The sequence below is a fragment of the Bos taurus genome, chromosome 4 (assembly GCF_002263795.3).
Source record: "Bos taurus isolate L1 Dominette 01449 registration number 42190680 breed Hereford chromosome 4, ARS-UCD2.0, whole genome shotgun sequence".
NCBI lineage: Eukaryota > Metazoa > Chordata > Mammalia > Artiodactyla > Bovidae > Bos > Bos taurus.
The window spans coordinates 72,242,670-72,256,536 of NC_037331.1; the positions used below are offsets into that span (position 1 = coordinate 72,242,670).

The following is a 13,867-nucleotide window of genomic DNA, read 5'->3' on the forward strand; positions in this document are numbered from 1 at the left end:
TTGTGACTGTTATTTTTCCTGAGATTTTTACAGAATAAGCTGTAAAAACACATATTTTGGACATTTCAGGATATCATAAATTCAAATCTCTGTAAGCATCTATAGGCAGATAGTTCAAAGTGAGCCAGATACAAAACAATAGGAAAGGGTCAGGTCTATGGCAAAAGAGAAGTCACATGGTCTGTCTATGTAATAGGAGTGACTGCTTCTCAGCCCTTGCCAGTTATTACTGTGTGTGGATAGTAATTTTAAATGAAGCCAGAAACCAGATTTTACATGATATGTCTTGAGTTTTAAAACAGCCTTGAGGTCAAACCAAAGATATATGTTGTTCACATCAAGCCGTAAGTCACCTCCTTGTGACCATTAGAGGTTTCTTCTCTTTACTGAGTAACCCTTGTGGAACTTTTCATACTTTCAGCATTATTCACATTCACTTTTTCTGGTTTTCACCCTACTTTTATTTGTCTTGCAATTCATTGATAACTTTCATATATGTTCTCATTTTGAATAATAATCTTGTGACAAAAAAATAAACTTTTGAAATGGATGCCATGGGTATTTTTTATTTTATCTCAAAGATCTGTGAGGCCTCAAACTTTAGGAGCCTTGCCACAGACTTTGCAGTATCTAAAGAATTAGGTGTCAACTCTTGAATTTTTTTACAGAAAACTGTAAAGGCCTTTTAGTTACACCGTGTTTCCTCTGCTGAGATGAGCATTTGTTGATGACCTTCAAGTCCTTCACTTGTTTTCTTTTGCTTTCAGTTTAAAAAGCATCGGCTTTCAGTGGTACTCACCAATACATACGCGAAATCTGTGGTGAACATGGCAGATTTAGTAAGTATGAACCCGATTCAAAATTGCCACAGAGGAATTTTATCTCCTGATTGGTAATAAATTGGATAATAATCTTATATTTTTACTGCCCTAAATTGCACTTTAGCCAAGGTGTCCTGTAAATCCGTGGTAACTTTGTCATGACTTTATTTAACTTTGATCTCTGACTGGGAAGATGATAAAAAGAAGAGGTCAGAGATACACCTTTATGGCTAAATTTTTTTTTTCCTGTATTTTTCACACTGGAAAAGAAAAAGTTGAGTCCTAGCCCCTAACAAAGATATTCACAGCGTATTTCTAGCAATGAAAAAACAGCTGTACCTTTTCAAAAGAGTGCCTGGTGCTGCGGGAATGATGCAAATAAGTAGTTCTACTGTACCTACTTTCCCAGTTTCCGTGACAAGTCTATGCCGTACCTTCCCCATGAGTTTAATTAAGGCCAGTCAGAGAGTACAGAAATCATCTCCTCGGAGAGTGTTCCCTTTTTTACTAGGGAAACTCAAGGAAGCCTGAATCTTACAGGGTGCCAGAAAATGGACTCTGGGGGGACCTTGAGTAAGGGTGCAAATGTCTATCAAAAAGGGGTATTTTATATCTAATTAGTACTCTTTTCTTTGGGTGTTACTTGGTGAACGGTTGGATTCTTATTACTCAAAGGAAACATGTGTAAGTTAGAAAAACAATTAACTCCCTTAAAAATAGTGGAGTTTCTCACATTTCACTAAAACTACAGGATTTTCCATAAAAGGCGCTTGGTAGGCCTGTTCATAAATCATTTAATTTTTTTCCCATGTGTATAGCTGGTGTGTTCATTTTGTTAATATACTAGATATATAAAGACCAACTTAAGACAAGGATAGTATTGGTTGCCATGGAAACCTGGGCGGCTGACAACAAGTTTGCCATATCTGAAAATCCATTGATCACCCTACGTGAGTTTATGAAATACAGGAGGGATTTTATCAAAGAGAAAAGTGATGCAGTTCACCTTTTTTCGTACGTAACTTTTCTAATGATTTATTACTTTTCTTCATTCCATGTTGAATACTCTTATTACTTGTGATGAGATGTACTGTTTGTACTGCATAATGCAATTAGGATTTGATGTAGCAGATATATTTGAAAGAAGTTTTAAAGCACAGATTGTTTGAAATTGTCACGAATATTCAATAGGTTTAATTTTGAGTTATTTTCTTATTGCATGTATATTTCATTTTCAAGAGATCTAATCAGAGCATTTACTGAGTGAAAGTACCATTAATTCTCATAAGGAGTTCTCATATTCTTAACAACAGAATAATTATATTTTTTAAATTGCTGTCTTTTAAATGCTAATTTTCTCTTTGTTTTTGGTCTAATGGAGAGCTTAGTATCTCTAGAGTATATTTTATGTTTTACTTTTTCTTACTCTTATGGTTTGTTCTGGGGGGTAACATGTATATTTAATATAAAATCATCTAAAGCCAGAGCTGTTGAAGAAAGTTATAAATGGAAGCAAAAGTGTAGTTTTGAGGTAGCTTTTTATTTTATACAATTCCAAATTTACAGAAAAGTTGCAAGAATACTACACTACAAGGAAATTCCATATGCCCTTTACCCAGATTCATCAGCTGTTCATAATTTAGTCCATTTGTTTTATAATTTTCTTCTTTGTATTCTTCTTTCTTCCTTCCATCTATCCATCTCTCTATCCGTGTGTGTGTCTATTTTTTTTTCCCTGAACCATTTGAGAGTAAGTTGGAGACATTTAGTTATTGGGCCTTTACTACTAAATACTTGTGTATATTCCCTGAGACTAAACCCATTCTCTTATATAACTGCAGTAAACTCTCAAAACCAGAAACTTTAGCCTCAGTACAATGTTTTTATCTAACCCACTGTCTGAATTCAAATTTCACCGATTGTTTCAATATTACTTTATAGCTTGCTACTCCTTCCCCTTGTCCAAATCTAAGATCCAATCCAGGACCACACATTACATTTAATCATCATGTCTCTTTGGTTTCCTTTAATCTGTAGTATTTCCTCAGCCTTTCTTTGTCTCTTTTGAAGTTAACATTTTTGAAGAGTTTAGACCAGTTATTTTATAGAATGTTCCTCATTGTGCGAATGGCTGATGTTTTCTCATTGTGAGATTCAAGTTATATGCATTTTTGACAGAAATACCACATACATGTAATCATGTTAGAGATTCTTTTTCAAGAGGTATAGTTCTATTTAAGATATTTGTTAATTGCAATGGGAAACATTCCTCAGAAACTTTTTCTTTTGGTTATGTGTGTGAATAATTTTCATATTCTTCCCTTACCTCCAGAATATACAGTATAGAAATGTATGTGTATTGATAAAATAAACGTGGTAAATTAATAATGAGAGATGCTATGATATTTGAGCTGTGAGCAGTAAGCCTTTTTCATTTCCTTTTCTAAAAGGGGAAGTCAATTTGAGAGTAGCCGGAGCGGGGCAGCTTATATTGGTGGGATTTGCTCGTTGCTGAAAGGAGGAGGCGTGAATGAAGTAGGTGTGAACATCTGTACAATACCAAGTGGTATGATGGCTGACGATGTTTTCCTGATATTTAAGGGACAATTTCTCAGTATTCTATATACTCCAGATATTGTTATTTTATTAACAGCCAACCTGGTTACTGCAGATGACCCAAGGACAGAATAGGAAATTAATGGAAGATAATATTGGATAATTCTGTTCATATTCTACTCAGAATAATTTCCAGGCTTAGGAATATGCTAATTATATAGAGAAAATCTTTATCTTTCTTGAAAATAAGACCCTATTTATCACTTTGACTGATTTTCCAGAGAATTGATAAGTTCCCTGAAACATTGGATTGTTACTTAACAACTCAGTTGAAAATTTTCTTCCTCAATATTTGGCAAATTTTTGGAGGAAAAAAATAGACGGTTTTCCAAAGGGTTACTTCTACCCCTCAGGCACTAAATCCGATAGAAGTGATCTAAAAGAAAAATACCTGAATCTTTGAGAGGCTACATATTGAAAAGAAATATGCCTAGATGTTTTCAAGTTTATTTTGACCGAACATCATCAGCACCACCTCTAACTCATATTGTTTGTTTTCTGAAGCCAAGTTCTATTTAATTTGGGGAATTTAGAAGTGTTTTAGTAGACAAACAAAGATGAGCAAGTTCAAAATAAATTATTTTTATTTTCTATTAACTGGATGACTGGCTTAGTTGTATACAAGTATGAAGCTTTTCAGAAATGTCACTGATGAAATTTGGACTCAAAAATTAGATTTAAGTTTCCAAATCTGGAGGTTGATGATTCTCTGGTTTCTTCTCTATAAGACTTAGTCAAACATGGAATTATTTCTCACTACCTCTTCCTTAATGCTCCATAGTTCAGCACTAGCTATTATGTATTAACCTCTGCTAAATAAAGTGCTTAGAAGTTTTTTTCAGTTATATTGTGACATGTTCCCTGATTCATTTTAAATAAAAAATAATTTGCACTTATAAGTATTTTATTTTTGTTTTTCAGTTTGGGAAAACGGACTTAATGGCAGTTACACTTGCCCAGTCGTTAGCCCATAATATTGGTATTATCTCAGACAAAAGAAAGTTAGCAAGTGGTAAGTTTAAGTACACGTGTAGTTTAGTTATATTTAAAATAGACTATCTGTAAAATATTTTGCAGAATTAAATTCTTTAACTCAGTTGTTTAATCAAAAGATTTTGAGTGATAGTATAAAGATAGCCTGGGCACAAAATGTTTTTTTCCAAAAGTAATACAAATGTTAATATTTGCATCACACATGAAATTTACTCCATGTATAATAAACATTAAAGCCAGGTGTTGTTGAATTAAACTATGAATTTTAAGGACATAAGTTCAGTTTGGAAATTTTGAATGATCTCAGCATAGAGGTTTAAGGTATATGTTTTATTATCGCTTATTTAAAACATCTCTTACTATTGCTACAGAGGTAGAATTTGCCTGCAGAATCAGATCTGATAAAGGGATGAGTAAAATATGGGCCTAATAAAATATGCTAGGTTTAACGTCTATGATGAATATATATTCCCAGTGGGTAGAGTTACTTTACCAGAATGATCGAGCACTATATATTTGGAGTAAGTTGACTATAGTGAAAGTGAAGTCACTCAGTCGTGTCCGACTCTTTGTGACTCCATGGACTGTAGCCTACCAGGCTCCTTCATCCATGGAATTTTCCAGGCAAGAGGACTGGAGTGGGTTGCCATTTCCTTCTCCAGGGGATCTTCCTGACCTGAGGATCGAATCTGGGTCTTTGGCATTGCAGGCAGACACTTTACCATCTGAGCCACCAGGGAAGTAAGTTGACTATAATCATATTTATTATTTTAGCAACAAATGCCATAAATATGATTGTTTATATTAATTACAACTATTACCATTTATGGGCTTGCCTTGTGGCTCAGTGCTAAAAAATCTGCCTGCCAATACAGGAGACATGGGTTTGATCCCTGGGCCTGGAAGATCCCCTGGAGAAGGAAATGGCAACCCACTCCAGTATTCTTGCCTGGGAAATCCCATGGACAGAGGAGCCTGGTGGGCTACAGAACATGGGGTCACAAAAGAGTCAGACACAACTTGCAACTAAACAACAACATCAAAAATTACCATTTATGAAGTGCCCACTCCATAAAAGACAGTTGAATGCCAGAATTAGCTACATCTAGATGCTCATTTAATCCTCAAGATGGTCCTGCAAGGTATTCATTATCAGCTGATAATGAAGATCTATAAAGTGTCTAGATCTTAAAAGGGTAATGTCTCCAAGATTACAGACATATTAAGTGGTATACCCAGATTTTGAACCTAGGTGTATCTGATTCTAAGACTTCTGCTTAACCAATATACTGTACTGCCTCCTACCAGCAACCTTGAGTGCAGAGGTTTTAAAAATTGATGGGAAATTATAGGAATTTCCATAAAAACCTATGAAACCAAAATCCTGTGGTCATGCATCACTATTTCATTGCTATTTGATTGTTAAGCCATTTTAACTGAGTGCTTTAAAAATACGGCCACTTGTTAACATTTTTCAGAAGACTTTTAGAGTAGAAATTATATAATCTCAATAGAGTCAAAGTAGAGTTTTGTTGCTATGCATTGCATAAAACACTTCAAATGTGAGGAAAATTAGAGGACTGATCTTTTACTGATTTGTAAATGTACATAAGGAATAAAGTGAACATGTACTTTTAAAAATAGTAACTACTCTAATGCACATGTTTTCACTTTGTAACAAGGTGTATGTATTCATTTTCTCTTAGGTGAGTGTAAATGTGAGGACACATGGTCTGGATGCATAATGGGAGACACTGGGTGAGCCACTCTATTTAAAAATAACTCACTGTTCCTTTCTCTACTGTGCTGTTGTCTTCTTAGGAGGATGGCAGTCAATAAGTTACTGCCTGGAACCCTACCCATAGGGATTTAAGACAAACTTGGCAGTTAATTTTCTCAGTGGCTCTGTAGGAAATAGATTTTCACAAAATAGTCTTTTGTTTATGAAAACAATTGCTGTCTATTAAGCTAGTAAGTCAAAGATTTTTTTTAGGGAGGGGATAGGACTTTGAAATATGGTGAGTCAGGGCCATGCAGGATAAATGATTCCGTCAACTTCAGGTAAATATAATAATTTTTTTTTGAAGAATTGCTTTTTTTTAAATTTTTATTTTATTTTTAAACTTTACAATATTGTATTAGTTTTGCCAAATATCGAAATGAATCCGCCACAGGTGTAGCTGTGTTCCCCATCCTGAACCCTCCTCCCTCCTCCCTCCCCATACCCTCCCTCTGGGTTGTCCCAGTGCACCAGCCCCAAGCATCCAGTATCGTGCATCGAATGTGGACTGGCGACTCATTTCATACAAAAGATTATTGAAGTATAGTTGTTTTACAATATTGCATTAATTTCTGCAGTGCAGCAAAGTGATTCAGTTACACATATATGTACATTCTTTTTCATATTCTTTTCTGTTATGGTTTACCATAGGATATTGAATATAGTTCGCTGTGTTACACAGTAGGACCTTGCTGTTTATTCACTCCTTATATAATAGTTTTCATCTGCTAATCCCAGGGCTTCCCAGGTGGTGCTAGTGGGAAAGAACCTGCCTGCCAATGCAGCAGACGTAAGAGATGTGAGTTCAATCCCTGGGTCAAGAAGATCCCCTGGAGGAAGGCATGGCAACCCACTCCAGAATTCTTATCTAGAAAGTTGCCTAAAGAATAGGGTCGCAAAGTGTTGGATACAACTGAAGTGAATTAGTATGCATGCATTCACATCTGCTAGTCCCAAACTCCCAATCCATCCCTTCTCCATCCCCTCTCCCCTCTGGCGACCTCTGTGTCTGTGGGTCTGTTTCTCTTTTGTATATAAGTTCATTTGTATCATATTTTAGATTCCACATATAAGCGATATCATATGGTATTTGTTTTGTTCTGATTTACTTCACTTGCTATGATAATCTCTATTTCCATCCATGTTGCTACAAATGGCATTATTTCAGAATAAGGAAGTTGTTCAGACAATTTAAACTCAGTACGGCTTTATATGGAGGGTTTGACATGAAATACTTGATAAATGAATTTACAGTAAATAATTGTAAATTCCATTAGTTAATTCACTTAAACATTAACCCTTATGCTAAGAAGTGGGAATATAAGTGCACAGGCTAGGGGGAGAGATTTTTATAAAAATCTATTCATTCTTATCTTAATTGTGTTTTCACTTTTATAAAAAGCTCAATGTAAAACAAGTTTTGAAAAACACAGAAAATAAAATTTGTACCACCTCTTTTCTTGCCATCAGGTGATAACTATGGTTAATATTAAAATGTGCTGTGCTGTGTTTAGTCGCTCAGTCCTGTCCTACATTTTGCGACCCCATAGACTGTAGCCCACCAGGCTCCTCTGTCCGTGGAATTCTCCAGGCAAGAATACTGGAATGGGTAGCCTGTCCCTTCTCCAGGGGATCTTCCCAACCCAGGAATTGAACTGGGTTTTCCTGCATTGTAGGTGGATTCTTTACCAGCTGCGCTATCAAGGAAGCCCCTGTTAACAGAATGTTAAAATAGTTTTGTTTAAACCTAGTATTTTGGGAATTCCTTGGCCATCCATGCTTCCACTGTCAGAAGGCAAAGTTTCCATCCCTGATCGGGAAATAAGATCCTGCATGCCATGAGGTGCAGCCAAAAAAATAAAATAAATCCAGTAGTTTTGTATTTTTTCTCTTTCCATTTTTATTGTTTTATACAATTTGGATTATACTGGTTATAGCTGTTTATTCATTTTTTACTTAACATTATAGAGTCAGCATTTTTCTAAGTCTTCATTCTTTAACACTATGATTATTAGTAACTACATGGTATTTTAGTTTTATTAATATATTACGGTTTAGTTAACAGTTTTCTGTTGAACATTTAGGTTATTTTCATGTTATTTGCTGCTATAAATTGTGGCACCATAAATATCTTTATTCAGACATCTCTGGACACATAGCAAATTAATTCCTCAAGAAAAATTTCTTAGAGCAAAATTCCTAGATTTAAGGCTATTTCACATTCTGAAAATTCTTAATGCATAGTACCAACTTGCTCTATTGCCAGGTTTCTTTTTCTATTGACCTTTGATTATTTTGGGGTGTGTGTGTATATATATATTATATATATATATATATATATAATGAAAATATATATTATTTGGAGATATATATATAGTATTTTGAAGCAATCTGAGACTTGAAGAATTGGAAGAATAGTTACAAAGAAGCTTTTGTTTCTGAATCATAAGTTCTACCATGGTGCCTATCACTTCAAAATGCTAAACTTAATGTACTTTCTGTGGACATAAACTTGGGCAAACTCAGGGAGATGGTGAGGGACAGAGGCCTGGTGTGCTGCAGTCCATGGGATCGTGAAGAGTTGGACACTGAACACAACTTGGTGACTAGACAACAACAACAACAAAAATGTACATTTCTATAAACAAAGGCATCTTCCTATAGGACCACAATTCAACCAAGAAAATCAAGCCCTCATTCAGGATTGGCCCTTTGTTTCCACAATGGCATTTTAGCAAAGACTTCAGAATCAGGATTTTTTGATTACAGTCAGGTTTTGGTCTCTTCAGTCTGGGATGATTCCTGTCTATTTTTGACACATTTATAGATTACAGGCCAGTTATTTTGCAGAATGCTCTGCAGTTTGGGTTCCAGCCTAGATGTAATATTTAGGAAAGACTTATTGTGGAATAAATTATTTCTAACTCTCTTTGATGGAAATTACACATATGTAGGTGTGTGTTTCCTTTGAATGGGTATGCAGATGATGCAGAGCAAATTATAGTTGCCACTGGACTTCCCAGATGGCACAGTGGTAAAGAATCTGCCTGCCAATGTCGAAGATACAAGAAACATGGGTTTGATCCCTGGGTCGGGAAGGTCCCCTGGAGGAAGAAATGGCAACCCGCTCCAGTATTCTTACCTTGAAAATCCCAGGGACAAAAGAGCCTGGTGGCTACAGTCCCTGGGGTCGCCAAGAGTCGGATTTGACTGAGCACGTAGTTACCATTAGTCACCAATGACGAATGTGTTGCTGCTGTTGTTTAGTCACTAAGTTGTGTCTGACTTTTGTGACCACACGGACTGTAGCCCGCCAGTCTCCTCTGTCCATGCGATTTTCCAGGCAAGAATACTGGAGTGGGTTGCCATTCCCTTCTCAATGCAGATATTATGCATAAGTGGAATTTATTATTTATTTATTTAATTTTTAGGAATAATGTACAGTGTTAACAGTGTTAAATTTTAAAACTAGTCTACAAACAAGGGAGACAGAAATTATACCCAGCTATTGCCTTTCTTCTCTCTTATAGATATTATCTTCCTAAAAAGTTTACCCAGTGTAATATTGAAGAGTATCATGACTTCCTAAATAGTGGAGGTGGTGCTTGCCTTTTCAACAAACCTTCTAAGGTAATAAGTGTGATCAGAGTTGTTAAGTTATTAATCTTTCTCAAATATTATAAACACAAATTTTCATTCATTGTGTCTAATGGAGTGAAACTTTTCAATTTGGTTCATATGTACGTATTCTTGATATGCTAAATGTCTGCATTTCTGAATTAAATTAATCATGGGCTATTCTGATGGGGATAAAAAGCAGGTATAAATTAGAGTTTTGCTTTCTGAAAGACGTTCATTTTCTTTTCATAAAGCCAAATGAGGATTCAGGGTTTGCTTACAAAAACGATTTTACTTTGCATTTCTTTTTCATTTTCTTGATGCATTTTTTTCCCCCTTTGGATACTGAATCATAATTCATACTAATGGAAAAGGAGGTCTTTCTTCTCTCATTAATCCCCATCTCTGGGGCAAATTATTATTGCTGTTCTCTGCAAAGCTATGTTAATAGGTAGAGCTGAATTTTATATTAAATAAATCAGTGAATTTATTAATTTTTGTGATGTTTTCCTCATTGCTCACAAAATAACTTTGTTTCACAAGTTAATACAGTTGATACAGAGCTTTTCACATGTAGTTGTATTTGATTGTCAGAATAATTCATTATGTAGATGGAAACTGATATTATTGCTATTATTGTTTTAAATATTAAAACACTTGGGCTCTGAGATGGCAAGCCATTTGCCCAAGATACATGGCTAAGCCAAGATTTGAATACAGACATTCTGACTCCAAATCCCTTGCTCCTGTTTGAAATGAAATTTTAGGAGTCCATCTGGCTTTGTTTTAGCCAATGCCTAGATCATTTTTTGCTTTGATGGCACTTATCAGACCCTAGTTGGTGTGTGTGTTATATATGAAAATATGATTAAGTCTGAAATGGAATCAATACTAGACACTTCTAAAGTTTCCAGTTCTAAAATTCTACAGTCATACTTTATAGCTTAGGAAAATAAAAATATATTTTGAAATGACTGACAGGCCAGAAGTATAGTTGTGACACTTGTGATCTCATAATCTTGTATTTGGTGCTGATTTTTCTACATTTTAGTGCCCTTCCTGTTTTTCATTCCACAGCTTCTTGATCCTCCTGAGTGTGGCAATGGCTTCATTGAAACTGGCGAGGAGTGTGACTGTGGGACCCCGGCAGTAAGTCTTTGTGTTTGGATGATTTCTTTAGGTTATTTGGGGTTATTCTAGATCCACACTGAACCATACAGAGCAAGTGTTGTGCCTAGAAATTTCATAAGATTTCTGGAACAAAGATGATTATTTTGGAAAATAGCCTGATGCTTTCAGGAAAATAACACCACTTTCATTTTTTCCAAATGTTTATATTCCTTAGGAATGTGTCCTTGAAGGAGCAGAGTGTTGTAAGAAATGTACCTTGACTCAAGACTCCCAATGCAGTGATGGTCTTTGTTGTAAAAAGTGCAAGGTAAATAAATGTTCATTGATAACCAACTGAAAGAAAAGAGGACATATTTGATAAGTTATTAAGGCAATAACTTAAATAGTTAATATTTAAGGTAAATATAAGCAAATAACAATAGACAATAGTAAGACCTAATGTATGTTGAGTGACAAGTGCCAGAGGCTTTATAGGAGTCTCACAAGTCTTGTGAGGAATAGTTACTATTTTTATTCCCATCTAACAGATGACAAAACTGAAGTTTATGGTGATTAAATATACCAAGTAAATAAGGAGCTAGGGCCTGTGTGTTTGTAATCCCCAGAGTTTGTCCTCTTTGTACTGCCTCCCTGAAAAGCGTGCACTTTAAATGAAACCATTTAATGTGCTGTAATATATACGTATTAAAAGACGCTTACTCCTTTGAAGAAAAGTTATGCCCAACCTAGATAGCATATTGAAAAGCACAGACATTACTTTTCTAGCAAAGGTCCATCTAGTCAAGGCTATGGTTTTTCCTGTGGTCATGTATGGATGTGAGAGTTGGACTGTGAAGAAAGCTGAGTGCCAAAGAATTGCTGGTTTTGAACTGTGGTGTTGGAGAAGACTCTTGAGAGTTCCTTGGATTTCGAGGAGATCCAACCAGTCCATTCTAAAGGAGATCAGCCCTGGGTATTCTTTGGAAGGAATGATGCTAAAGCTGAAACTCCAGTACTTTGGCCACCTCATGCGAAGAGTTGACTCTTTGGAAAAGACTCTGATGCTGGGAGGGATTGTGGGCAGGAGGAAAAGGGGACGACAGAGGATGAGATGGCTGGATGGCATCACCGACTAGATGGACGTGAGTTTGAGTGAACTCCAGGAGATGGTGATGGACAGGAGGCCTGGTGTGCTGCGATTCATGTGGTTGCAAAGAGTCGGACATGACTGAGCAACTGAACTGTACTGAATAATATTAATAATAATAACATAATGTAATATAGTTTAAATGAAACTATTCTTTGAATAATGCATTTCCTTTATTGTAAATCCAAGTAGATATTCAATTCAGTTCAGTCCAGTTCAGTTGCTCAGTCATGTCTGACTCTTTCCGACCCCATGGACTGCAGCACACCAGGCTTCCCTGTCTATCACCAACTCCCAAACCTTGCTCAAACTCATGTCCATCGAATCGGTGATGCCATCCAACCATCTCATCCTCTGCCTGCCTTCAATCTTTCCCAGCATCAGGGTCTTTTCAAATGAGTCAGTTCTTCACATCAGGTGGCCAAAGTGTTGGAGTTTCATCTTCAGCATCTGTCCTTCCAATGAATATTCAGGACTGATTTCCTTTAGGTTGGACTGGTTGGATCTCCTTGCAGCCCAAGGGAGTCTAAAGGGTCTTCTCTAACACCACAATTCAAAAGCATTAATTCTTCAGCGCTCAACTTTTTTTATAGTCCACCTCTCATATCCATACATGACTACTGGAAAAACCATAGCTTTGACTAGATGAACTTTGTTGGCAAAATAATGTCTCTGCTTTTTAATATGCTGTCTAGGTTGGTCATAGCTTTACTTCCAAGGAGTAAGCATCTTTTAATTTCATGGCGGCAGTCACCATCTGCAGTGATTTTGAAGCCCCCAAAAATAAAGTCTGTCACTGTTTCCATTGTTTCCCCATCTATTTGCCATGAAATGATGGGAACAGATGCCCTGATCTTAGTTTTATGAATGCTGAGTTTTAAGCCAACTTTTTCACTCTCCTCTTCACTTCACTTTCATCAAGAGGCTCTTTAGTTCTTCACTTTCTGCCATAAGGGTGGTGTCATCTCCTTCTTTTCATGCTCAACTTGGAATAGCTTGTGTATTAGCTGTTGAGGCAACAAAAGAAATCTTTGTAGACGTTAAAACACCTTTCACGTGTTGTACATCACTGTTCAAAGCATCTTTACACACCTTGGCTATTTTCCTTCTCCCAATAACATCCTCATGCCTGTCTCCAAATAGTTAAGCCTTTATATCAAGACTATGGTAATTTGGGCTTACCTTGCTCAAAGAAATCTATTTTTTCTTTTCTCATATAAAATCTGGTATAATTTTATATTATTTCTAAGATATAATATCTTTCTTTCCCTCCAGTCTGTACATTTTGCAGAGGCAGAGCCAGGCACTTAGACTGTAATTGGAACAAGACTTCAGTAAATAATTGCTGAATGAATGAATAAATATGCACAGCATTCTCTTACTGATTCTTTGCTGATTGATCAGCTCTAATGAGTTAAGAGAGGGCAAAATATGAACCTATCATATTTAATACCCTATTGTGTGCCAGAAACTGTACTAAGTACTTTCAAAGTATATCATCCTGTATCCAGGTTTCTTAACTGTGGCACTGCTGACATTTTTGGCCAGATTGTTCTTTATCGTGAGGGTTATCTTATGTCTTGTAGGCTATTTAGCAGCATCTCTGACTCCTACCTACTAGTTTCCAGCAGCATCCCTCCAAGTCATGACACCACAATGTCTTAAACATTGCCAAATATCCTCTGGTTGAGACTGCTGTCTTAGATAATGCTCATAGCTACACTTTGGGGATGGATATTATTGTCTATATTTTTTCCAGCTGAGCAATGCCAATCTCAGGGA

At 36.1% G+C, this 13,867-nt stretch overlaps 1 protein-coding gene across 10 annotated transcripts in view; it reads left to right on the top strand.

The window, feature by feature from the left end:
• ADAM22 (ADAM metallopeptidase domain 22) overlaps positions 1-13,867 on the top strand; it is a 238,622-nt gene that overhangs the window by 165,965 nt on the left and 58,790 nt on the right. For all 10 annotated transcript variants that reach the window (XM_059885608.1, XM_059885609.1, XM_024990705.2 and 7 more), the window contains exons 10-17: positions 768-839; positions 1,669-1,835; positions 3,272-3,356; positions 4,359-4,449; positions 6,137-6,188; positions 9,741-9,840; positions 10,906-10,977; positions 11,174-11,266. In XM_059885608.1, the coding sequence (XP_059741591.1) occupies positions 768-839; positions 1,669-1,835; positions 3,272-3,356; positions 4,359-4,449; positions 6,137-6,188; positions 9,741-9,840; positions 10,906-10,977; positions 11,174-11,266 (732 nt within the window). The remainder of the gene's footprint in view (positions 1-767; positions 840-1,668; positions 1,836-3,271; positions 3,357-4,358; positions 4,450-6,136; positions 6,189-9,740; positions 9,841-10,905; positions 10,978-11,173; positions 11,267-13,867) is intronic.